Below are 27,714 nucleotides of genomic sequence, written 5' to 3'. Positions count from 1 at the left end.
AACATCAATAATTTCCTTTTTATTGGTGTTACAGTCACCAGAGACGTCCTGCCATGCAAGCAATGTACAACATTTTTTTTCGACTCTTGGTCACAAACATGTCTCCAAGACATTTTCTTTGGTATAAAGTCTAGAACTATTTACAGTCTAACTGGAAAGTTGCGGTTACTGGGGTTTGTTTTCCAAATTGTGCTACAATCTTGTTATTTAACACAATCTGTCCAAACGTTTTGAAAGCATTTAAAAAACCTTTTTCTAAGTAACAATAAAATAGACATGTACTGTAAACGGAAACTAGGATTAAATCACGGAAGCACCAGCTACACGGTGCGGTGTCTGCTCATAGATATGGAGACAGGGGGAGGCATGTGTGGGATAAGATCTTCGACCCTGCTCAATGTGAAACATCACAGTAATGCCTAAACCATATGTCAGCAAGGAAGCACAGAGCTTGTAATTAGACTATTCATTCAAATTATGAGGTCTATTCTTGGTCATAAGCAGGAAGGAGAGTATTTTGTGTATTGTGGTAATGACTGTCAGTCTTCTGTCCCAAAGGACCATATCTTCTCTCATAAAATTACTGAATTGTTGACCTTCAACAGCTTGGTTAAGTAACACCGCACAAACTAACCTGGAGAAGTTGACATTACTGAATAGTGAAATTAAAGGGAGACAAGAAAGAACGATTAAATAGAAATGTGAAGTAGACTGTCAAGAAGGGAAAAAGTATACTGGTCCTTCTCTTGAATCTTATCCTTTAAAACCAGGAGAACACTCAACCCCCATCAATGACACAGTATACTTCAATGCTTAATTTAATTGCCTTATTTAGCATAGTCCGAAATGCACTGTATTTTAGTGTTTTAGTTCTATATAGTTTATGCACGGAAGTTCTTGCTGGAATGTCCTTAATAGTATTCTTGTAGTTTTATTTCTTAGTGTAATTTATGTGAATTGCTTATTCAAATGTTATGTTGTATCCTGGCTACTTCACCTGGGGTATTTGATTGGATTTGATTCTGTAAGAAAGCTTGCTGCCTAGGCCTGGCCTAAAATGGCTGTATTCTGCCACAGAAGAGAGACAGTCAGGACTGAGCACAAGCAGGCAACATGTTTTTCTCCCTGTGGGATAGTCAATTTTTTATCCACGTCTTCAGAAATAGATGTCTTTTGGCAGCAGATTCTATGGTAGAAAAACATAGCATGACATGGATGTGGTGTGGATGCCACGTGGAGTCTCGGTCTGTCTCCGGTTCCCAGCAGTGAGGATGAAGGGAGCTGGCTAGAGACGCTGTAGAAGCACAGCATGAAGATATAAATGAAAGAACAGCACTTTGTCGTGGAGGAGGAAGTTTCCCCAGTTCTAATGCAGGCGAGAGAGAGAGAGAGAGAGAGAGAGAGAGAGAGAGAGAGAGAGAGTGAGAGAATCAGCCATCTACAGTAGCTGTGTCTTCCTATTGGCTTGAAGTCTCATCGAGTATGCCGTTTTTCCCAGATAGCTGCATGGTCCATTCATGCGTTCACACAATCATTTAACAGTTATGTTTCTCAGAGAAATCTAGAACTATTAATAATTGTTTTACATAACACAGAAGAAAACATTGGCCTGTGGCCAGGACAAAAAGCGCACATTTGAATTTGTTATCAACTGCTGAAAATGAAAATCCGCCAGCTGATGTTCTTACCTGATGTGAATCACAGGAATCAGTCTTCTTAACTGGTGTCTGAATCCAGGTCCACGTCATGAAAATAGGGCCATTCAGGAGCCTTTGGAAACACAAGTGCCTGGGATAGGCAGTAAAAAGCAACACATATAACTTTTAATGGGAACAGTAAACTGCAGCAAAGTCCAAAAGTATTTGGACAGTGGCACATCTTTTGTTGTTTTTGCTCTGTACTCCAGCAAATAAACTAGTAAATTAATCACTATATGGTTAAAGTGCAGCTTTATTTTTTTTAGGTTTTTAAATCCACATTGGGTGAACCATGTAGGAATTACAGCCCTTTTTTAATTTTAGGGGACTGAAATTTATTGGACAAATGAACACTGAATATTCAGTATTTTGTTGCAAATCCTTTTCAATCAATGACTGCCTGAAGTCTAGACCCATAGGCATCACAAGATGCTGGATATCTTCCATGTTGATGCTCTGCCAGGCCTCTTTTGGGTCCTGCTTGTTTCGGGGGCTATTTGCCTTCAGTCTGGTCTTCAGCAAGTGAAATGCATGCTAAGTTGGATTGAGGTCAGTCAAGAACATTCCACTTTTTGGCTTGAAAAAAATAATTGGTTGCCTTGGCTGTATGTTTTGGCTCATTGCTGCATGATGAACTGTCATCCAGTTAGTTTTTATGCATTTGCTTGGCTGAGGAGACAAGATGTTTCTGTATACTTTGGCAATCATCCCATATTTTGGATCATGAGCTATTCCTTTTTTTCTTCACACTTTCCTCTTTCCATCACTCTGGTACAGGTTGATCTCCATCTCATCTGTCCATATCACTCTACAGGTTTTCTAATGTACATTTTGGCAAACTGTAACCTGGCCATTCTCATGTTGCGGCTTGCCAGGTGTCTGCATCATGCAGCTGACCCTCTGTGCAGCCTGTAGCATAGTGGTTAAGGTACATGACTGGGACCCTCAAGGTTGGCAGTTCAATCCCCGGTGTAACTGCAATAAGATGTTGGGTCCTTGAGCAAGGCCCTTAACCATGCATTCCAGGGGGATTGTCCCCTGCTTAGTGTAATCAACTGTAAGTTGTGTTAGATGAAACGTGTCAGCTAAATAGCATGTGATGCTATGCTGGCGTAGTCTTGTCTTGATGGTGGCCTTTGACACATCTACGCCCACTTCCTTGAGAGTGTCCTTGATCTGTTGAACAGTTACAAAGTGTTTTTTCTTCACCATTTGAAAGATTCTTCTGTCATCCACTGCACTGGTCTTCCGTGGTCTACCAGGTTGTTTGCCAATGCTGAGCTCACCGGTGCATTCCTGCTTCTTAACAATGTACCAACAGTTGATTTTGGCATACCTAATTTTGATTGATTTATTCTTATTTTTCAGCTAATGATGGCCTACTTTACTGGCATTGATGCTTCTCTGGTTCTCATGTTGAGGGACAACAACAACAGACTCCAAATGCAGATTGCACCCTAGAATCTACTCTAGAACTTTTGCTCGCTATTTTATGCATGACCTAATGATGAAGCTTCACAAACCTGCTCAAGGAACATTTGAGCTAACATTGGGGGGACTATGTATAAAAAGGGATGTCATTCCTACTTGGTCGACCCAATATGGATGTAAATGTGTTTTATTTGCTGGAGTACAGAGCAAAAACAGCAACAAATGTGTTACTCTCCAAATACTTACAGACTGCACTGTATATAGCTTCTTGAGTTTAGCACACTGGACTAAAATTTAGAGTATAGACTTTAATAATAAAACATGGCTACAATACAATAATGGCTACAATACAATACAACAGCACAAAAAAGAGTATAAAAATAACTTTTTAATGTTTTTTTTATAAATGACATATAAATACCAACATATGTTGCTTTTCCTCTATGGAATATATTTCAGCCTTCAGAAACAAAACGAGAAATAGGTCACTCAATCAGAAATACTGTCAGTCATACCTGTTAAGAAGAGGCCTTTGGAAGCGACAGATTTAACAAACGGTAAAAAATATAAACTGGGAAGACAGCTGACATCAATTATTCTGCATATTCATATTCAGCGCTGCCTCACGACCCGTGACAGCCAGTTAAAAATAGTCATGTGGCCCATGGTTAATTTAGATTCTCACGGCTTAATCAACACCTCCTGATGCCTCACGGATGTTCTTGACAGAGCTCTTCCTCTGTGCTCGGAGTGTGTCGGGGTGACGACCTTCAGGTCCTCTGGGAGAATTTTATTTTATTTTCATGACGTATTACCTTGTCAGAACAGGTTATGTTGCCCGGCTACTTATTTATTCATAAGCTGTTTATGGGGAGTTGTTTGGCGATTTGCCACGATGATGAAGAAATCCATCCATTATCTAACCTGTTTATTCCTGGTCAGGGTCACATGGGGTGCTGGAGCCTATCCCAGCATGCATTGGGCGAGAGGTACACCCTGGACAGGTCGGCAATTGAGGGCAAGGCTCACTCACCATTGACTCACACATTCATACCGTAGGCCAATTTAGACTCTACGATTCACCTAACCTGCACGTCATTGGATGTCGGAGGAAACCGGAGTACCCAGAGGTACAAACAGAAAGGCCCAGGCTGGGATTCAAAACCAGGGCGGACCTTCTTGCAGTGAGGAAACGTTGCTGATGAATCTTCAGTTATATCCTCAATATAAAGCATTGGACTATGTGGATCTGAGTCTGCATGACATTTGAGACCACTCACAATAAGTCCCACAATATTGATTTGTGAAATAGGAATGGTGCTATTCTCTGCTATTATCTATCCCTCTCATTTTACAATATTAGAGCGAAATCAATGCTGTAATGATTGGATAAACATGTGTAGAAACCACTTGGAGAGAGTTTGCGGTGCTTTATCCTCAGCTGACATATTGAACAGAAATCTTAGTGATTTACTGCGAGACACGGGCATTGTGCAACTTACCCCGTTGACTAGCACATAGAGGTATCCAGCTCCCACATTGACCCCAATATCCTGGATGGGCAGTACAAAGCTATCGGGCACCCCCTTCTTCTCTGGGTCATGTGACAGTGAGAGGGGAGTCTTGGCCATACAGATCGGCAGATTGCCATGGCCCTAAACAAGAAGAAGCCATGGTGTCACCTATGAAGCTTTAATATGTTGTTGTTCTTATTATTATCACATTTATATATGTACTCTACCGCATACTGTTTACTGTAGTGTATACAGTATTTGGACTGTGGTACAATTTTGTGTTCTTTTGGCTCTGTACTGCAGCACATTGGATTTGAAATGAAACACTGAATAATGATGTTTAAGGGCACTCTGTCACCTTTAATTTGAGGGTATTTACATTCATATCCAGTATCTGAGAAGGAATTACATCCATTCTTTTACAAAGTATTTAGACAGTTGGATTCTCAGCTGTTTCTGACTGGTCAAGGTGTATTCAATTGTTTCCTTCCTGCATGTATAAGAAAGCTTTCAGTGTCTAGTTTTGATTCAAGGCTTTCGATTCCCTTTGGAGTCTGTTATTGCCACTTGTCAACATGAGGACCACAGCTAGTGAAAGCCAATGACAGTCTGCACTGTAACCTCATTTTCATTGTTTCATTTCAAATTCTATGTGCTGGAGCCAAAAGAATATAAATTGTGCCACTGTCCAAAATACATACAGACTGGACTGTATAATTATGTATTCCATTCTGATCTACAGTACATTGCTTCTATCTTTTATATCAAATATCAAAAAGGTAAACAGCCAGACATAATAAGTCTCAGGCCAGGGAGTTCCAACTCCTCCATAGGCCTTACTTTACTTTACTTCAAGGTTGTCCTTGAAACTGGCATTCACACATTTGTATAGCCCCTATTACAGGGTATAAGGGATTGCTGTAAATAATGCTTTTTTACTATTCCTGACTCTGTCAAGCAGGAAGAAACAAAGACCTCAGATCAAGTTTAAAGTGTTTTCATGACTGGATTGTCATGGGTGGATTTTTCCTTCATACCCCAACACCTACAGGTCACCATACTTCACATTTTTAGAAAGACCTGCAATTTGAAATCTTTCATCTTTCTTACTTTGTCAACACAGACTGAAAATGTGAAAATGTATGATGGTTGCAGATGTTCCAGAGTATAGTTCAACAGATGGGAGAGCAAAACTTCACATGCTCCTCAGTATGCTTGGAACCACCTCACCCCACCAAGGACTCACTTATCTGAGCCAAAAGTTGTGTTTAGTTACGAAAAGTTCTCACAGCTGATTTGAGTCAGTCTGGCACTGGTTTGACCAGCTCAAGCATTTTGAAACAGCTAGAAGCCAGTTGACCAGCTACCAGTGCAGACATGCTACTTCCACAAGCTGGTTGATCAGCTCATACCCAACTAGACCAGCGTACATCCAGCTTGACCAGCTCAATTTTCAAGCCAGCATAGCTGGATTTTACAGCAGGGTTACCATCACAGCCAGAATTCACATTTTCCTGACTGAGCACCTGGGCCACCATCGATGCTACCCTCAAAGGCAATGCGGGGTACGTGTGGCAAATTGAATTTGGAAACACTCATAGCTGCCTGGGCAAACCTGTTCCCCCCTTCTAGTTCATTGCTTCTCCCCCAAAATCTCACCCGGTTAGTGAACAGTTCCACTTTGCGCTTGGCCTCTGGAAGAAGCTCCACATCTTTGGCACCGCACATCTCCATGGCAACGACTCTGATCTTGTCTGCTATTGGCAGCTGTGGGAGATGTGTCACACCCGGGTGAGTGGCTAGGTTCTCACCAAGCAGGGGGTTTGGGTTTGTGCACCCGCCATGCTATCATCTCTTTCATGGGGGTTTTAATACAAGAGAATGTTGTCAGGGAAACTATTACTATTTTAACGATGGGTTTTGCAATGAGTAAAATCTAATTTACATGACACAAACACATTTTTGAATTGACATATTCTCAAAACAAATTTTTCAACTCTAACTTGTATCCCCAATGTTGAATGCCTGGACTTTGCATCTATCATGTAGCTGAAAGGGCCATCATACAATTTACATTCAACTTCTGCTTCTGAAGTGTGTGGGACGATGGCAAGGGAGTATACAATGTGCACCGCGTGCAGAAACTCCTGCCTTTAGCCATGTATGAAATATTTAAAAAGGTGGGATTCATGAACAATTTAGTGAGCATCGCTGACAGATATCTTGTGCCTTTGTGCTCGATTGATCTTGCCTGGTGCAATTGAGCCTATCAGGGGACCAGAAGACGGGGTTTGCATGTATGTCATAGGTTTCAATACACCAGACAAGCTCAGTAAAGCGTACAAATGCATTTGAATCCAAAATGATTAAGAATTTGGCCCAGGTCTGATCTGCAGTAAGTTACCTCATCATCGTAGAGGAACCTGAGGCTGGCGGGCTTCTCTGCTGCACTCATCACCGCCTCGCCGAGCTCCACCGCCCCGGCGCCACCTTCCGCCCAGGGCGAGCAGTGCACGGCATCGAATGCACCTGCCGATTTGGCGGTGCTGCGCACAAGGTCCACCTCTGCTTCAGTGTCTGTCCTGCGGTCACACCCAGAACACTAGCCCATCAGACATGCTATCGAGATAGCAAAGGTTAGCTAACTTTCACCAATATATTCAAATCTTGTTCTGCTCGCCATGAACGTTAGGGAAAACGGTGAGAGAATAAAAGTTGACAACTACGTGGCTGTTGTAAGTAAGGGATAATACCCTATGAATGAGTCAGTTATGAGGAAATAATTGCCTGACAGGGTCATGCTATGGGCCAACACGAAGCAGAGGAATATACGTGTACTGAATATATTTTAGCATCTCTGAGCATCTCTAACCCTGTCTAGCGTGCCGTGAATCACAGACAGTAAAAGTTTGATCATTCTCTCCTCACTCAGTCGTGTGCTATAAGTTATGCTATTATTACTGCCTAAAAATGCTCACGTCTCAGCCAATCGGAATGCCATATTTGCCCTAGCTAGCCTAGCCTAGCCCCACAAAACCTTGGTTCAGAACAAATGTGCAACAGGCTAGATCAGGAATCATTAGCTCTGGCCCTCAAATCCAAATCCAGCCCTAGTTTTCTATTCTCCCAGGTAATTAATGCTACTGATTGGCCAAACTGGCTCCCAGGTAAGGAGAGGGTAGAAAACCAGCAGTTTATTGGTCCTCGAGGACGGTGAGTCACTGAACCCCGGGATAGATATTTCAGCCATATGATGTAGCGAGGTGGTGATATGCACCAGATTTGACTCCCAAAGGGAAGCATTTCCTTTTGCATATTTAGCAATGCATATAAATCAAATGGCTGGCTTGCATAAATTGAATGTAAAGTGGGAGCCCTGTATAAGCGTGCTGCTACACATTGACGTATTTTCTCGGTAATGATGCATACATATGTGACATGCTGGTGTCTACCAGTGCAGACTTACACCTATTGTAGGGTCCTATAAATCCTATAAGTCCTATAAGACAGCCAGTGCTGGTACCACTGTTCCCTACTGAAAAGACAGCTCAAGCTCGGTTTGAAACACCTGGTAGCTGGTTGACTAGTTCAGACATGATTTAGCTGGTTGACCAATTAAGACCAGCTCCCAGCATGACATGGTTTGACCAGCTCAAGCTATGTTTTGAAACTGCTGTTTGACTAGCTCCTACCCAGCTAGACCAGCTTTATTACCAGCTTATGACCAGCTTGACCAGCTCAGTTTTCATTACATTACATTACATTACATTACATTACATTACATTACATCACATCACATCACATCACATTATTGGCATTTGGCAGACGCCCTTATCCAGCTGTATAGTTGATTAGACTAAGCAGGAGACAATCCTCCCCTGGAGCAATGCAGGGTTAAGGGCCTTGCTCAAGGGCCCAACAGTTGTGCGGATCTTATTGTGGCTACACCTGGATTAGAACCATCGACCTTGCGTGTCCCAGTCATTTACCTTAACCACTACGCTACAGGCCACCCTGTAGCTGGTCAAGCTAGGAGGGTTAGAACAGCAGGAAGGAATGAGTGGGGATGTCTTGTCACGGTCACTCACTCAAAGGTGTTGACCGCCACAACTACAGGGATCCCGAAGGCCTGGCAGTTCTGCACCTGCCTCTTTAGGTGACTGCAGCCTTTCTCCAGCAGGGGCCAGTTCTACAGGGGAACAAACGAGTCCTCATCACAGGATCCAACACCTGTAGGTTACTGGCCCTCCTGTTCTTATTTACAGATATGTCTGCACTTCTCTGCTTCTTTTATCTGTAAGCCTGTCTTCCTCCCCTTATTATCTGTTCTGAGCCCTCCCTTATCTACATGACCTGTCTGTTCTGAGGCCTTTCCTTGTCTATCTCTACCTAGCTACCTACAAATCCTCTGTCTGTGGACCCCCTTCCCAAAAAACGTTTTAGTCCAGGGCTTTTTAGTTCCACCTCCCATCTGACCTTGGGGGCCTGGGCAGTCAGTTTCACAGTGAAGCCCCTGTCTGTTCGATATGTGCCCTCACACCTGTCTGTTCTCTTCTGTGTTCTTCATCAACACAATTGTCTGTTCTGTGCCCTCCACTTATTATTTAAAGACAAGCTGAAATCAAAATTCACTTTTTCCTCAATTTAGTCAATTCTTCATAACCATACGAACATGTCTTAAAGTATATGTTCCATAAAATGAATACAATTTAAATACCTGTGTATTTTCATACCGAAACTTGAATTGAGATTTTACGTCATGTTGTACCAGTGGACGTGTACATTACGTCTATCAAATGTCAATTTCCCTTCAATCAATATCCTTTCAAAGAGCAGCACACGTTGTTCCCCCTCCTCATTTAATATCAGGCAGTCAAATCAACTGCATGCCCTTTCAAAAATCCCCCGAAAATTTGTTTCACATATATGCGTCATATATAGTGCTGCTGTAACTTCCGTATCAGCTTGTCTTTAAAGCTTGGCCTTTCTTTTATCTTGAGACCTGCTTTCACTAGACTTCCTCCTGTTATCAACATCTAACATGACGTGGAAGATGGAGTGTGATGGACACTGGGCAAAATGTCATTTTCATCTTTCAGTTCTCTTTGACGTAGAGACGGAGGATGAAGAAAGTGGAGGAGAAAAAGTAGCCGTAAGTAGTGCAGTGACCTTGGTGAGAGGAAGAGAAAGAATTACCTCCTCTTTGTACTCTTTTTGGTGGGGCTTCCTGGCAAGGACCTGTACCGCAGCAGCAAAGGTAACCAGTTACATAAGAGCATGGTAAAGGCACATGTATGGTTTTTATACTCCCCTTAATAACAAATACATTTGCAGAAGGTTGGACAAGCTCAGAGAATCACACAGACTGTAAAACACTGAAGATACATATTTGCATGACTCATGACATCACACCTGTGGGCTAAAACTGCACACCTCTGCTGTGAGTTTCCACACATTTGCACGAGGTGTAAGGCATTTACAATGTGGAGAATATACTGATTCTTCCCCAGTAGGTGCAAAAGGTGACATTTTAACCCTTTGTAGAGGGTTCAAATTCTAAGTCAGTGTTATAGAACTCTGTCGCTTTCAAATTCCAGTACTGATTGTTACATCGGCATTACTGTGTTCAGTTAAGAGCATTCTAATAACATATTTGTGATCATACACCTTTGAAGGGCTACAAAGAAGAAAATTGAAATCCTTCAGTAGGAGTGTTCTCATCCCTTAGCCTCTACTGTAAAATGTCCAGTGTTAATCCAATCAAACAAAGAAAGCCCAGTCCAACAGGGGCCATGTGTACTCTGTAAGTATCGGTTTAACATTTAATATTTGACGGATTCACTCACCAAGGGACCTCCTCCGTGCAGCTTGAGTCCACAAACTGTGGCCACCAGGACTACAACGTGTGGCTGCAGCCCAGAGCTGCGACACTTGATGTTAAAAAATTTCTCCACGCCGATGTCGGCACCGTACCCGGCCTCCGTGACTAAGGGAGGGAAGTTGGGTCACATGTCAGCTCAAAACTATCAGTGAGCAAGACAATAAGGGCAGAATAATGTGTGTTTGATCTTCAAGTACTTAATGTCTCTTCATATGAGAGCACTTTGCCCCTTCATGTGGTTGAGGTTGAGCCTTAGTCTGATAAAACCCTTAGCAGAATAAACCGTGAATGTTCCCTGCCTGCCAGTGTGATCAGGTAAAAATGCCAATCATCAGAATGCACCAGTCATATTCAGAATTCAGTGTTTCAGTTCATATTTCCTTTTCTTTAAATAGTGCCTTTATATTTTTGGAAGAAAAGCTAAGGCAATAAAGATAAAATAAAAGATTTTATCTGCAATTATTACAAATTATATAGGACTGTGATGCAAACAGGCGTCTTTGAGAAATACAGAGATGGAGAAAAAATCACACAAGAAAGGGAACTTACCCACGAATCCTTTTGGGCCCACCAGCTTCAAGGCGATTTTGTCTGCGAGAACGGAGGGGTTGCCATGGGCGATATCGGCAAACGGGTTTGTGTGAACAAACACTGGGGTCCCCTGGGGAGAAGCATCGCTTTAGCCATTCAGCGGGGCTGACAGCAGACGCGATACCGCAGCAGTTCTACAGCTGCGAAAAGCGTCAGAACCGCGGGCCGGCGGTCTCTGCTGTAACACGCATCGCCGTTCTCAGCCCCCAAACGGATTAATGATGCATCAGTACCTACTCAAGTTATTCCAGAAATCAGTCTTGTGCACAGTTTATAGATGGGACTGGGAGTCAAGATGAGTGTGCAGTATAACATAACAACACGGGTACACTGTACAATAAGGTACACGGATTGGCATTAGCAAATGTAGTTGTTAACATGAATGAATCGATGTATAAATACGTTAATTAAGCATGAAGTTAACTTTTCGTTTGTTAATGTATTTGTTATCCACTGTTATCTAACTGTTATTTCATTCCAACATGAATTGGCATGCACTAATGTATTTGTTAACATGAATTAATGATGTACAAATACATTAACATATGTAGATGTATAGATTAACTTGGTTAATGCCAATTCACGTAACCTTATTGTAAAGTGGTACCGTTAAGGGATCATTTCACTCTCCATACAGCATTGAATAAACATACATCCTTGTACTTGCTTTGTTACGCAAAATTTAAAAGAAATTATGTCGGAAGGAATCCCAACTCAAGTTTATTTTTACACAAAGCAAATTATTAATGCATTATTATTTAATTGTCTTGAGCACGTGTAGTGTTCTTTAATTGTCCTGAGTAGTGTTGTTATGCAGTTGCTATGCTATTATAAATATAAAAACATGACATACTGTAAATAAATGTGGAGAATGAGCACTCCCCCAGTGATATCTGCCCACACAGCAAGATGTAATAGCACTGATTCATGGGTGATCTTTACGACTCAGCTGGTGCGATCATACTGCACCCTCAAATGCCATTGTCCCATTGTCTCCTTATGGGAACATAATCCCCTTTCAGAAATAACATACATGCCAGAGAATATTCAGCCACTACTTCAGAGTACTGCAGTTCATTTCATGGGGAAACATTAAGAACCCATCTCCCATGGAGCTTGGCTAAAGACTGCCTGTTGGTTTCCACCCACCTCCAAAGTCTGGATCAAATTTGGCTTGATGGCGTCTCGCAGCAACACAGTCAGCGCTCTGCTAACACCCTGCCGGAGAACACACCACTTTTAAATTGCAGAGGGACCTGGACTCCATCTTGAGTGGGCATGACACATTTTCAACCAACATGTTTCCCCAGATCTCAGTATGTTCTATAGAAGTCCTAATATGAATTACCAGCTGTAATTATGAGCAGTAAATGTAACCACAACATAATCCTTTCCAGAACATTCACTGAGACAGCCCTGATGTGAAATCCAGCGATGCCATCTTGACCGTCTTGAAAATTAAGCTGGTGAAGCTGCTCATACGCTGCGTACGAGCAGCTAACTGAGTATGAGCTGGTCAACCAGCATGGCCAAGCTGGTTATAAAGCTTGTCTAACTGAGTATGAGCTGGTCAACCAGCATGACCAAGCTGATTATAAAGCTTGTCTAACTGAGTATGAGCTGGTCAACCAGCATGGCCAAGCTGGTTATAAAGCTGGTCTAGCTGGGTATGAGCCGGTCAACCAGTGAGTGCTGGCAGCTTGTCTGATCCAGCTGTTTCAAAACATAGCTTGAGCTGTTTTTTTTCCAGCAGGGAGTATATGCTGCATAAGACACATAATAAATATATATAAACATACTCCACACCACACATTCACACACTCATGTGCACACATTCCACAGGCACACACACAAACAGGTCAGGCACACTAACCAGGTCCTCTGTTGTGATGGACTCCCCGCTTCGGTTGGTGGCCACCACCATTCTGGCCAGACGCTGTTGCATGTCCTCCATGCCACTGGTAAGAGCCAGAATGGCCATAATTTCACTGGCCACTGCAATGTTGAACTGTAAAAAAAACAAACAAACAGGCATTGCTTCTGCTAATAACCAAGTCTCAAAGCATGCAAGGCAGTGCTTTTCCAGTCAGTGGAAACTGCAGTGAACAACAAGCTGACTGATTGCTGTCACAGATTTAATCCTTGCACATTCTGAACAGTATGAACTTCTTATTCCTGTATACACACCTGCATTTGTGACTGTATCTGTGTATAACCACATAGGCTGTGTGTCATGTTTACATTGTTAGCAAATGGCTATTTTTATTTCACTCTTGCCTCAAGCTCACTCTTTTTGCACTCAGTTAAAACTCAGTTTTAGGGTGATATTGACACATCCAGTATTCTTTTCCTTCATCACTCACCATCTTGGCCAGTCTTGTTTCCACCAGAGACTGGCTCTGGTTATTGTTATCCAGTCCTGCAATGAAATATACTTTAAACTCAAAAGCTGTACTGGTATTATTTGGTCTAACCACAACATAATGTTGGATATTCAAAATGCAAATGCACCACCAAGACAACAAGATCACAACTACTGTACGTGTACATATATATACAAGCCACACAACAGATATGTTAAAATCACACAGATTACACATTTCCGAGTAGTATTACTCAGAACAGGTACGGTACCTCTTTCCCAAATGCTGGCATCGGGGTCAATGTCCAGCCGGACCAAACGGGTGATCTCTTCTTCATTCAGGGTCATGGGGTCAGTCTTGTCAATCCCCAATTTCTAAAAGAGGGAGAAAGAAGTGAAACCCAACCAGCAGGCGGAAAAACTACAACAGCATACAAAATGGCTGACAACACATTGACCATCTGTCATTCCATGTTTCTTGCATTCTCATCTTAGTCACGTGTGCAGAAGGGTTTGTAGACATGCAAATTATTTGCTTGTTCTTTCTGGTCCTGTGGGGGCAGTGAATTAGAAACCCGACAATAATTATGAGTTTAAACATATACAGTGGTTTTAGAAAGTATTCAGACCCCTTCACTTTTTGCACACTGTAAATTTTTAATGGATAAAATCGATCATCGATCTACACTCAATAACCCATAATGACAAAGTGAAAACATGTTTTATAAAAATCTCAAATTGAAATCCTAGCACTACGTCTGGCAAACACCAAGCACTGCTCATCACCTGGCTAATACCATCCCTACAGTGAAGCTTAGTGGTGACAGCAACATCCTATGAGGTGCTTCTCAGTGGCAGTGACAGAGAGACTGGTCAGATTTGAGGGAAAGATGAATGCAGGCAAAAATAGAGAAGACCTTGAAGAAAACCTTTTCCAGAGTGCATGCGACCTCAGACTAGGGCCACGGTTCAACTTTCAACTCGACATTGACCCAAAGCATACAGAGACAAGACAACGCTGGAGTTGCCAAATTCCAGACATAAACCCCATAGGTCTGTGGAGAGACCCCATCCAATCTGACAGAGCTTGAGAGGATATCTTCCTGGAAGAATGGGATAACCTGCCCAAATCCAGGTGTGCAAAGCTTGTAGAGACTTACCCAAGAAGACTCAAAGCTGTAATTGCTGCCAAAGGGGATTCTACAAAGTACTGAATTAGGGGTCTCTATACTTACATATAAATGTGAGATTTCAATTTTAGATTTTTAATAAATTTGCATGTTTTCTAAAAACATGTTTTCACTTTGTCGTAATGGGTTTTTGGCAATTCTATCCATTTAAAATTAAATCCACAAGACAATAAAAGGTTCAAAAAGAGAAGGGGTCTGCATACTTTTTTAAGCCACTGTATAGTCAGAAAATATGAGAGAAAGACAAAGAGAGAGATGGACAGACTGTCAGACCGACAGACAGACAGACAGACACTTTATTAATCTTCAGGGGGATATTGGACAATCAATTCCTTGACTGTATCAAAGTAGAATGAAAATGCCCAGTCAGATCAAAGCCAGAACACATATTAGGTGGGTGCTCATCCACAATATCATGCCTGCAGTCACAAACTAATGGTTATTTCACAGCTACCAACAGTCAGGGGAAATAAGTGGCGTGAACCCTGGATACCCTCTTGTATCCCAGAGCACAGAAAAGCCCCCTGGCGTGTACTATGGTGCTGTCTGCTCACATACACTAAGATAGCATCTCCAAGGTGTAGGCGAATACAAATATACCAGCAGAAACTGGCCAAAAAAATGAGCAAATCCTTCTGCTGTGCGCAGAAGGAGTGGCAGGAGGCAAATGTACTGCACGCGTGGGGAGAGGTACCCTCCGAGCACAAACCTTGCAAGTGGGCAGGCTTGTCGGAGGAGGTGTGATGGTGTGGGTTGTACTCCAGAATGAATGGACATCAGTTACCGGTTAGTGTTGGGCCACATTGGGCACATTCAAGATTAAATAATCAGGTCCACTGCATTGCATTTTCTTTGTGATAAATTATTCCTTCACATTCATGATACTTCAGCCTGCCTTCGACAGATTGTCTAAACCGACTTATTAGACAAAATGAACCCAGTGTGGAACACACAACAAGGGAAGCTACAGTGGAATGTGTTTTTTCAAAACAGATTAAATCATCATTTCACCTCCATTGGTTTGAATATGGCTTAGAATATTAAAGGGCTTTCCTTGGAGGAAGAGTCACATGGTACTTGTATAATAGGTTCAGCATAGATAAATATATAAAAGACCACCAAAAAAAATAATGTTTAAAGTTATTTTATCTATATCTGAGCAACAGGTGTTTATTTGCTCTGAGAAACACTGAATAAATACAAAGAAACATTAATGCAATAGAAAGTAACAAGAATTTATTCTGTTTTCAAAAAAGTTATTGACATCTTGCGAGATGACTAGAAGAACACAGGTTGGTTCACAAAACTCTCCTCGAGGCACCCCAACCATTTAATCTGTTTCTTCAATTCCACCACCAGCATGCGTCATTCGACTTAATGAGATATTGATCAGCTGAACTAGGTGTGCAGGTGGTCGAATTTAACAAATACTGGCAATAGCCAGGGTGCCGCAAGGAGAGCTCTTGAAATAGTTAAGATAACACAATTTAACAGACATATTAACATGCCCATTCTTAGCAAGCAACAGCCCGCCTGACCAGATTTTCCAGATGTGACTTTGAATCCGTCAAATTAATTTGAGTAAGCTGGGTCAGACAAAGACGGAAAATGCAGTAGAAGACCCAAAAAGGTGTTGAAAAAGGTGGAGAGAGAAAGGTGTCTCTTCTGATGAACGGAAGAGAGAAGGAAACCGAGTGAAGTGCTTGAAGTCATATGGCACCGGAGTACAGTTTCAACCATAAGTCTTACTGAAGTCTTAGAAAAAATGGTTTTCACTTGGGCAGGGGGTGCATGTTTCACCAATAGTCTAGGGGATGTGGTCAAAATGAATGGAATTGTCAATGCTGTATAGATAGTATAAACAGATCTTGGTTCATCGTGTTGTTTTCCTTTAGGAAAACAACCGATTGGCAAAATCTTTCAACACGATAATGACGCTAAACTTTCTGCAAACACAATTAAAGTCTACTTGGAGCAGAAGACTGCAGATGCAGCACTCACAGTATTAGATTGCCCACCTCAACATAATTGAAACTATGGATCATTCGGACAGGGGTAAGAAGAAAAGCAGGTAAAATCAAAATAAGTGCTATGGCAAATCCTCAAAGAAACGTTTTAGAAGATTTTATCACAGAACTACTTACCAGTATTTTTTTGTGACCATAGGAAGTTTTTGTTACAATTCATTGTGTTATTGTTTCTCTGGGTTTACTTAAATGTACAGCCCCCCCCCCCCAAAAAAAAACTAATGAAGAGACCCTGCACAGATAAATGGCTTTACAGTCTTTTGCCCAGTGCTAAATTATATAAATACATATATAATAATCAAAAACATATTAAATACAATTTTTGAAATTAATCATATTTATCACAGAAATCTTGGGCTTTGGATTTCTGTTCCATTTGAGTGTGTTCAGGGTGGCAATAATTTACCTTCAGTCTCTTGAGCTGGGTAGGGGAGAACTTCCACTCATCCTTGTTGTGTGGAACTAAACGGTCATACAGGTCCTGTGTGTGAGAGAGGGCACAGGGCATGCTCAAATTGCTCACAAATCACAGGAGAGTACATTGAATTTAAAATGCATACCCTGTCGGTCAGCGTTGACTCGTGGTGAAGGCGGGAATCCACAGTGTCAGCCACTAGATGGCTGGCTGCCAGGACAGCCTGGATGTCCCCGCTGAGGTGAAGGTTGACCTGGATCCCAAAACCGGAAAGACATTGAATCTGATTGGGTCAGGGGCTCCAAACTGGAGGGCTGGTGCGTACACCGATTTTCATTTCAGGTAATTACGCTGAATTAATAGCCATATTAATTAATTCATAAATTAATTAGCCACTAATGAATAATTGCAGAATTAGCTACATTTACGCTGATGCATTTCCCAGTCTATACATAGGAAAAACTGGATGGCTTCTGCAGTCGGCAGCTGTGATGGGTCATTTTATCAGACACTGCCACACCACATAAAGTTATAGTTTACTTAAAAGCAGAGGTTGAAGCAAAGCTCACATACGCCGAGCTCTCTGTGAACTGAAATTTATTTTGTTTTGACAACGCTCCCCAGTCCATTTGCGAATAATTAGGGACAGCCGCTTCTCACCTCTTCCATTGGAATAGCTTGGGAATATCCACTTCCAATAGCACCTCCTGTGGAAAGATTTGAAAACCGCCATGTTCCAAGTTTCTACTCTCTGTATGTGTCCTGTAGGTTTTCTGTTCAAAGAATCTCATTGAAACCATGGCTAGCCCAAGTCTTTTTCAGTTGTTTGTACATTTACACGTGTGAATGCATTTCATGGGTCAATTAGTCAATTATAGATTCTTGAGCCACTTATGTAGACTCAATTAACAACCCACACTCAATGACTCATATCCCATTCAGTGCTGTGTAAGATCCTATTAGTGTGACCATCAATGGGAATAATGTTTTTCCTCCAATGCACACAAATACCTTGAATCCCGAAGTCTGGGCCCTGGGTGGGCTGACGCAAGCAGGCGAAGGCATTAACATCCAGATGTGCCCCCAGTGCCTGAGCCAGTCCTAGTGCAGTTGTCCTCTTCCCCTCCCCCAGCAATGTGGGTGTGATCCTGATGGAGCACACAGACATATCTAGGGTTTGAATTGTCCCCCCATTCCTAAATCCAGAGTGTACAGTGGCTCATCAGATGAAGCATTACATCGCTGGTTGTGTTTGCTGAATGCGTGTGAACTTTACAGTCCAAGCCCTGTCAGTCCCTTCATACAACTGCCATTTTGACTGAATTGAAAAAGAGTGCCTTCAAAAATGACTGGTACCCCTGATAAACATGAGCACGAAAGGATGTGTTAAAATGTGTGCTAAAATGGGGAAATTATCTAGTTTACACCTATACAATTGTCAGAGAATAATTTTATTTCCCAAAAGTAACCTATCCCCCTACATTTGCAAGGATAACATTACTGAAAGCTTTCTATAGTACTTCATGAGATTAGTGAGCATATTGGGGAGGATTTCTGAGAGTTCTCCATAGAAAATCCTTCAAAAACCCTTTCATAATGTTCTTTTCAAGGGAACATTTTGATCAGGTTCACATTCATAAAGAAATGAAAAGAAGCTCATGACTATTCATTTACTGTTTGTTCACAGTTTTCTAGAGTATAGGTGCTATACATGTCAACAGCCTAGAGACCGGGTTCCAACATTATGACACAACCAGGAAATATGTGTTTATGTGCAACATAAGGGGATGAGGGGGTTCTTACCCTGTAACAATGACATATTTCCCATCTGGATTTTCCTGAAGACGCTTCATGACATCCAGCTGCACCTTGGCTTTAGAGTGCCCATGAAGATCCATCTCAGTGGATAAGAGACCGACTTCCTTTGCCAGTTGGGTAATGGGCTTAGGTGTGCAGGAGTGTGAGGTCACGGCATTACTGAGGGACCAGGCCACAGGAAGGTTTCAAGATGATATACAGTAACAGCAGGAACCCAAGATACAAGCATGAATAGCACTGAGAAGCATGGCATTTCTTTCAAATCAGATCGTAGCAAATTCTTTCCTGAGTCTTTTCAATAGTCTAATTTGGAAAGACACATCATTTTCATGTCATCTCATTACTCTAATGTCCTCTATCAATTCAGTAGAGACCAAACAAGCATATGCTTCCTTCATCAGAACATATTGGAAGTTGCAGAATTTTTGGAGACAATCTGTATCTGAGCTGCACCGTCTTTTACATCAGACAAGTAGTTGCAAGTAATTCACTGCTGGTGAACTCAGGCAAATGTTCTACTGCTAAAGTATTTTGAAACATTGCTTTGAATGCATATTTCTCATATGTTCAGATTTGTTTAAAGAATATCAGCCTCAGAGATATTGATATTCATAATTATATCTAATACATTTGCAGTAGTTTCAGGTGTAGAAAAACAAAAACTAGGAGAATGCTACCATTTAATCACCACATTACTATCTGTTTGATCAAAATACACTTCCTAGAGATGTGATGATGTGGTCATGAAATGCTTTCTGTCAATAATATAGAATATAAACCAATATGTTAGTTGTGCTACAGCTCACTATCTCAGTTTGCAATTCATAGAGTGTACAATGTACAGATAATAGAGTTTCATCACGAAGTAGCCTAAAACTGAAAAATTGAGGCCATAATGTCAAAGGCTCTCTGATATATACCTTGGTACTGGTTTCTCCTTCCTCATTTTAGTGTAGGAAATGTTCCATTTTCCTGGCTTGTATGTCTGGAGGAAACGCTTGGCACTCTCCACTGTATTCTAAAAATGAGTAGTTGTTCAATAAATTGTTGTGATAATATACAGTAACAATAGCCAAAGCAATAACAACACATTCATCTAAAATGTGCAGAGAAAATGAAAGCAATGCTATTTTAAACATCATGTGCTAAATCTGTGTCAACATAAAGTACAACACAGCTCATCTGAACATTCTGGCCCATAGCTTATGGAAAGAAATAGCAAGCCTGAACAGGGAAACTAAAATGAATTTTTCATTGTAACTTTTTGCTCGGGAGACAAAATTCCATGGTGTGAAGTGAAATACTTGTGAGACCAGACATGAAATATGAACCAAATAATATGTTTTTTTTGTTGCTATTTTTGCTTTTTTTCAATTTCACCATTTTAACGGCAACACTTTAGGCAAGAGCTAAATGGAAAATAGAAACCTAGTTTAATCTCAAAAAAGAGTTAATGTAACTCCAAGCTAATTAGCTAAAAAATTGTATGCCTGCAAGTACTCCGCAAATAAAGAGTACACAGAAATGTTTATCCTTCAGTCGAAACCTTATCTGAAGCAAATGCCTGTCAAATATTACACAGTTAATAAAAGATTTGCATTTGAATTTGTCTGGCAAAAAATGGGGCACCTCCATTAGCATAGCAACAGTCATGGGCCCGACACCCCCAGGCACAGGTGTGATGAAGCCGGCCCGCTCCTTGGCAGAGAGGTAGTGCACGTCTCCCACCACCCGCTTCCCACTGGGTTTGCTGCTGTCTGAGAGGGAGGCAAAGTGACATGGTTTAACTAAGGGCCTTGAACTGGTTTTTACTGCCATACGAAGACTGTTGTAGTGCATCCCTAGGTAATTATGTACCTGTCATACCTCCACCGCATACAGATATGTCATTGTCCATCATTCATCGAATAGCTTTATATTCATCATCAGTCATCGCATAGTATTATATTCATCATCTGTCATCGCATAGTATTATATTCTCATCAGTCATGGTATAGTGTGAATGCTACATTGGTACAGAATGCCTCCTGTCTTTCATTTCCCCCAAACCGAAACGTGACAACATGTTTGGGGGCAGCCTACAGCCTAAGGTGCTTGGCTGGGACCTGGAAGGTAGGTGGTTCAAGTGCCAGTTTGGCCACAGTGCAGCCCTTGAGCAAGGCCCTTAACCCCACATTCGGTGGATTGACCCACCTGTAAGTCCCTTTGGATAGCATCAGCTAAAAAACTGTAATGTAATGTAATGTAACAACGTCATGTGGGAAGGATAGCTGCTTGGGGCCCACCTGGAATGTGATTGATGCCACAGTCGATGACCACTGCCCCCTTCTTTACCCACTCTCCCTTCACCATCTCCGCCTTCCCAGCACCCACCACCAAAATGTCTGCCTGGCCCACCTGGAAATAATGCAGAATCATGATTGGCTACAATTAATGCCAGGTCAGGAACAAGACATGATATCCACCGATCTGGCATATTCTTCAGTAATCACTGCAAGCAATTCAAAGTTTGGATTCCATGATTCTATTGAATTCTATTTTCTATTTTCAGGCATCTAAATACTATGGCAGCAAATCAGTGCAGTTCATGACATTTATTTAAATGCCTGCAACATGACATGACTGGCACCTATCTGGCTTATTCTTCGGTAATCACTCCAAGTAATCTAAAGATCAGATTCCATGATACTATTGTGTTGTCTTCAGACATCTAAATACTGTGGCAGAAAATTAATGCATGACATTTATTTAAATGCCTGCAACATGACATAGGTTCAGTGTTGGAGTATTTAATGCATTTGTGATAAAATGAAAAACTAGTAGCACTTGGTGAAAAGTGCAGTGGGAGTTAAGCTTAATGTTCATAAAATGTGTGAGTAACACATTTTAAAGCATGTGTAATGCAATAGAAATGCTATTGGGTATCAATAGTAACTATAGGCGGCGATTCTTCAGCTGGTGATTTTTGCAGCGAGCAGTTGGAGAGGCGGAGTCTTACCTGGGCAGCGAGGTCGGGTGTCTTTGAGTGGCAGGTGGTCACCGTGGCGTGGCTCCACAGCAGTAGGTCATGCATGGGCGCCCCCACGATTTTGCTCCGCCCAATCACCACCGCCTTCTTCCCGGCCACCGATATGCCTGTGTGCATTCAAACCGCTCTATCAGCCTTTTTTATGTTTTATCTGAATGTTTTTACTCCTTTTTAACTTTTAACAAGTAACTTTGCGTCAAGGTGACATGTGACCTGTGTGTTTACGTGTATACTGATATCATATTAATTGTGATACCAGCTCTAGTGGGAAGAGCTATGGAGAGACCAGGGGAGTCCTATTGGGTTAAGCACCTGTCTGTCTGATGAGCTCCATGCAGCCATTGGGAGTGCAGGGAAGTAAGCAGTCTCCGAGGTCCCCACGAGACAGCTTCCCAGCATTTATACTGGTCAACCTGGGGAAACACAGAGATATACACGCGGACACACACACGCGTGAACAAAATCAGGTGGTGGGGGAGAGGGGTTGGCAGCCATTACATGATGAGAAAACATGTTTATAGCAAAACTGCTGGACTATTTTTCCCTCCCTGTGCAGTTACATTGGCTATGTGGTTGAATGGGTCCTGCAAATTACACTGTGTCGAACAGGAATCCACAGGACTGATCAGTACCCCTCTCAGTAGGTGAGGACAAGCAATGCCTTCATTTCTCTCTCAGTTCAGGCTGTTCCCTCTTCCCAAATTTAATTGCAAGCTGGGACGTTTGCCATTGGAATCACTGAAAATCCGCCATCCAAATTGACAGTAATATGAGAGCCTAATGACCACATTTCTAAGCATGTAAACAAAAAACAGATACCCTAAAATAGAATAGTACCAGGAATGCATCATTAAAGGTATATATTTTCCAAATATAGAGCTCTCTTTTGTTTGGCTAATGATTATACAAATTTAGCTTTCAAAACCATTTCGAGGTAAGGCCATTGCAAGGCTCTCAGTGGTGTCATCGGAGGGTGTTTGTATTATAATTTTTACCAATCAATGAACATGACTTGGCTGAGAGAACAATGTCTTTGGTGTCCATTTGAACTAGAATCTGGTCCAAGCGATGGTTCTGTCCCGCCTGGACTACTGCAATTCCCTCTTGGCTGGCCTCCCAGCATCCGCCATCAGACCCCTCCAACTCATCCAGAATGCAGCAGCTCGTCTGGTGTTCAACCTTCCCAAATACTCACACATCACCCCCCTGCTTACTTCCCTCCACTGGCTGCCTGTCATGGCTCGCATCAAATTCAAAACATTGGTGCTAGCCTTCCAAGCAGTTAAAGGGTCTTCCCCAGCTTATCTACAAAACATCATCAGACCCTACACCCCTGCCAGACCTCTTCGTTCAGCCTCCACAGGCCGCTTGGCACCTCCCCCTCTCCGAACCTCCACCTCACGGTCACGATTACTGTCTGTTCTGGCTCCACAGTGGTGGAACGAACTCCCCGTTGAGGTCAGAACTGTAGAATCTCTCCCCACCTTCAAGCGCAAGCTGAAGACACACCTCTTCAAGCAGCACCTCTCCCCATCCCTCCCTACCTCCCTGTGAACCCTAATTGTTGTCTCTGTGACTTGCTTTGTGTATCGGTATTTTTAGTTGGCTAGGTAAGCAGTGTTTAGATAGTTAACTTTGGTCACTTTTGCTCTGTTTGTTTGTTTCTTTGTTCTCAAAAAAAAAAAAAAATTTTTTAATGGCCCTCGTCCTTATCTTTGTTGTACAGGTAGCAGTTGAAATTGTACTTCCCTCTAGGGTCTTTCAGCGAACTTATCCCTGGTTATGGGTATGCACTTTGTTGTACGTCGCTCTGGATAAGAGCGTCTGCCAAATGCCAATAATGTAATGTAATGTAATGTAAGGTAATGTAGAATGTCCATGTTCATGCTGATGTTTTTGGCTGAGGGAAACCAAGTCCAAATGCAGGCTCTGGAGAGAAGTTGACCCAGGTTGACCCAGCGAAGAAAGGTTAGTTGAAACTGGATGAAACAGGCAGGTGGCAGAGAGGTCATATCACCCTCATGACAGTGCTTTGAACTTGCCTGTGCTGTTTACCCAAAGGTGGAAAAGCACACCTTCACAGGGTTGTCACTGCAGTGCTGGCAGTTATGACTGACCAAACAAAGAGGTTGTTCCCTCCGCGGGAGGTGGAGTAAAAGATACCCACTACTTGCTCTATGTTTCTCTGTAAGTCTGTGAGAAGGTAGGTTAAACAAAGGTGTGGATGGATCTGAATGAAACTAGTTATATGATGTAATATCTTAAGGCTAGAATGCAACACACCTGATGTGTAAACAGGCAAACTGAATGGCCACCAAAAAACAGGGGTCTTATTTTCCGTGGGTGTTTACCTTGGTCTACGGCACATGCACCCTTTGGAATCTGAGTGCGAGTAATCAATGCCGCAGTAGTTTGGAATGGTTAATGAATACAATATTTTGGGTGGGTTCCAAAAAAAGAACGGTCTTTAAACTGGTCTGTAGGTCATGCCTCTGGGTTCTTACCCATCCACGTCTTTCCCTGGAGCCACAGCGTTGGTGACCTTCTCCGTGTCTATTGGGTGTATGGAGTCTAGGGGCAGCTGTACAATGAGTCCGTGGACAGCGGGGTCCTCGTTGACCGCCTTGATGCTGCGCAGGACCTGTGGCAAATGAGACAGGAAAGTATTTTGTCTTGTTTGTTCCTGAAGACCTCCCACCCCCAAGGTAGCAAGTAGTGTGTACACGCTGCCAGGGAGCGGCCTGCCATCTGCAAATCTTTTGGTCCACTAGGTTTTTCCAAATCAGAGGTCATGATTTGGGGCTGGTAAATTAATGCGAAGTAGTACAGTAACTGCCACTAAATGTCCATTTGCAAAATGCTGGGGACATGGGGGACAGGGGGCGGGAAAGTGATCTTGCCTCCCACCACCCAGGTCCATGATCACAATACATAATTCATCCCCACCCCTCCAGTCCATGAACGCAATCATAACTACCCACTCCCCCTCTCCCCTACCCCCACTGGCCTGCAATCACGATTTCACATCCCCCCATTTCCGAGGGGCCCAAAATAAAGGGAACCTCTGCTTGGCAACCTCTGTTCTAATATACCATGCAGTGCTACTATTCTCTGTTCTTTGTGAACACGGTTACTAGTAGCACCCACCTCAGCTTCTGATGCAGTCTTTGGCAGCCTAATGTGGTTGGCGTTGATGCCAATCTTGAAAAAAAAAAAAAAGAAGGAAAAAAGGTTCAAAACCAGTTAAACCTCTATACATAACAGAATCAGACTATTCCCAATTAAATTCAAAGTGCAAATGATTGCACACACCCAACTTCAACTCAATGTTTCAAAAGCTAGCAACATGTCTCACACTGGCAGTTCAGTTGTAGGGGAGAGAAGTATGTTATTTATTATTAAATACTGAATTATTTCACCTGCAGTTAGTGGAATAAGACTCAGTGAATGACAGTGCTAAGCTATCAAACAGCATTGGGGTGTGAAGGGCTTAGCTGCTGACCAGCAGGAAGAGAGTACATGAGATTGGTTTTGGCTAGATGCTCCGCTTGGGTAAAATGACCAGCTAGAAATACCAGCTACCAGCTGTTTCAACACATAGATTGAGCTGGTCAAAGCATGTTGTGTATAGAGCTGGTCTAACTGGTCAACCAGCGACCAGCTGTTCCAAAACCTAGTTTGAGCTGTTTCTTTCCAGCAGGGTCAGTGACCACTTCATTAGGCACACCTGTGCACCAGCTTGTTAATGCAAAATTGAATCAGCCAATCATGTGGCAGCAATAGCAACAACCTCATAAGCAAATTGAGCATTCTGCAACCACAAATTTACAAGGCTCCTTATCATCAGTGAATGATTGACATGCAGCTTTTCATTCCTCTTTAAAAATATCCTAGTTACGAGCACACTGTCAGATTTGTGTACCAAATGCAACAACGTTATCTAAGATGACGTAATCTATCCTAGGCTGGCCAGTCTCATGGGACGTACCAAAATCATGTAATCAAATTCATAAGTTAAAATCATGCCGGTTAATCAGATTTTTAAGTCGCATGAGTCGGGACTTTGCAACTTGAAATCCAATTGTATTTAAGCTGTGAAATGCGTACGTTGAACCCAGACTAGTTTACACATATTTAGCTTTTGCAGCTCTATTTAGCAGTATACCGGAAGTATCATTCCCAAAACGTTTTCTCCCTTTATTATTAGAAATGTTATATAAATCATAAACATAAATATAAAGGGTGTGTTAGCATTTACATGCTATTATATGATCATGATATGTTCATGTATTTGATGAAATCCTGTATTGGGCCATATTTAAAAGATGAAGTGTTCTGAATAACCATTATGGAAGGACTAATGTTAGCCTAAACACTCTCAAAATTGAGTGGCTATCCTGCTGGTAGAGACATGGCAGGTTTTCATCAAGATCTGCCCAAACCAACCTGGGCAGCAGCTTTCAACTTCATGCTGATGTAGAGATTGGAGTCTTCTCTGTCTCCCACCTGGAAAACAAGAGGTTAAACATCACCTCCCGAAGCGCAACCAGCAATACAGAATCAAATACCTCTTACCCAGTCATTCAAACTGTTTGAGTGTCTGCACTACAGACTCAAATCCCTGTCACTTTACCTGCTGAATCTGAATAGGGCTACTGTGCATGCAGATTTTGGTTTTAGCCCAGCATTGAGACATCTGATTCTACTTATCAATGTTTTGATTGAAGACTTAGTTGTGCTGCGCTAAAATACAAATCTGCACCTATGCCGGCCCCTTTCAGATTGAATACCCTTGCCTTGCAGTATACTATGAGCACTCAGACCTCTAAACAGCCCTGTGACTGTGTGCAATTAGCGGATCTGTAGCGTTAGCATTAGTGAATGAGTCACCATCAAACATTTGGCAAACAATTCAAGTACATCGTTTATATTAAATACTTTCTGACTTTTACTGCTTTATTGTACTACCAATCTGGTAAATGATCAGATGGCTGCGTTGCAATCAGCACAATGAGAGCCACAATCCTACACAGGTCCTACACAGTCACGTACTGTATGTCTGCGTGCACGTCTGGATTTGCAGGCGTCATGTAACAATTGCACTCTCAGCTCAACAGCGAGATTCAGCTTAGAAAGTGGAGCACTCATATTCCAGCTAAAAGTATTCTACCAAAGTCCACTGGGTTAAATGGTTTGAATGCCACATGGGAAGGCTTGTGGGGGACACACCTGCAGCACCACCAAGCCAGGACGGAATCTGGGAAACTGTGCGGCCATCTTCTCCACGTCCATTTTCAGCCTCTCCCGCACCTGTCTGGGGACACGAGTGGGACTAGGTCAACCTCGGGCCCCAAGGGTCAGCTCGGAGGTCAGCGCTGGTGCTCTCGGTACTTACAGGGAGGTCTTGTTTCCCGAGACGACGGTGGCAATGGTCCTTCCTCCTGCTGTCCAGCATCTTGGCCCTTGCCTGAACATCAGGGTGGCCACGGAATACATTGCTAGACACTTCTACTCTGGTTGCTTTGGTGAGAAAGAGAGATAGAGAGAGAGAAAGAGAGAGAGATGCACAGAGGGGGGAACTGAAAGAGCCTCCCCTGTCCCTTCCCTCCGATGTGTAGCGGCTGTCTTGCAGAATGGAGAGAGCACAGTTCAGCAGGAGAAAGTGACCTCGATCAGGAATCCACAAACAACTGGCAGGAGGTCCTGAGTATGAGTGTAACTGTCCATTGGGGACAAATCCAGAGTTTGATCGAGCCTCCG

The 27,714-nt window shown here is 42.4% G+C and overlaps 1 protein-coding gene across 1 annotated transcript; it reads right to left on the bottom strand.

Moving 5' to 3' along the window:
- LOC133128562 (C-1-tetrahydrofolate synthase, cytoplasmic-like) lies at window positions 1-27,714 on the bottom strand. The gene is made up of 28 exons (XM_061242191.1): window positions 27,350-27,714; window positions 27,184-27,268; window positions 26,401-26,460; window positions 25,102-25,155; window positions 24,459-24,595; window positions 22,267-22,367; window positions 21,925-22,061; window positions 21,212-21,323; window positions 20,556-20,683; window positions 19,847-19,944; window positions 18,912-19,085; window positions 18,120-18,256; window positions 17,769-17,815; window positions 17,254-17,361; window positions 17,100-17,174; window positions 13,749-13,851; window positions 13,478-13,533; window positions 12,988-13,122; window positions 12,264-12,332; window positions 11,073-11,184; window positions 10,489-10,628; window positions 9,839-9,880; window positions 8,731-8,831; window positions 7,047-7,224; window positions 6,302-6,409; window positions 4,631-4,783; window positions 1,689-1,788; window positions 1-1,366 (listed from the first exon to the last, which is right to left on the bottom strand). Exons 1-27 carry the CDS (start codon window positions 27,448-27,450, stop codon window positions 1,717-1,719), a joined length of 2,823 nt encoding a protein of 940 aa, XP_061098175.1. The 5' UTR covers window positions 27,451-27,714; the 3' UTR covers window positions 1-1,366; window positions 1,689-1,716.

The sequence above is a fragment of the Conger conger genome, chromosome 5, assembly GCF_963514075.1.
Source record: "Conger conger chromosome 5, fConCon1.1, whole genome shotgun sequence".
In the NCBI taxonomy this organism is placed as follows: Eukaryota; Metazoa; Chordata; class Actinopteri; order Anguilliformes; family Congridae; genus Conger; species Conger conger.
The sequence above is the reverse complement of the archived record's forward strand: the minus strand, read 5'-3'. Positions and strand labels throughout refer to the sequence as shown.

Bases quoted from the DNA above. Each gene is read 5' to 3' on its own strand.
- LOC133128562 (XM_061242191.1), bottom strand. From the start codon at position 27,450: ATGTATTCCGTGGCCACCCTGATGTTCAGGCAAGGGCCAAGATGCTGG. The intron at 12,333-12,987 runs GTTAGTGTGCCT...GTTCTCCGGCAG, and splicing joins CCATCACAACAGAGGACCTG to GGTGTTAGCAGAGCGCTGAC. The intron at 9,881-10,488 runs GTGAGTGAATCC...GCTGCGGTACAG, and splicing joins TGCACGGAGGAGGTCCCTTG to GTCCTTGCCAGGAAGCCCCA.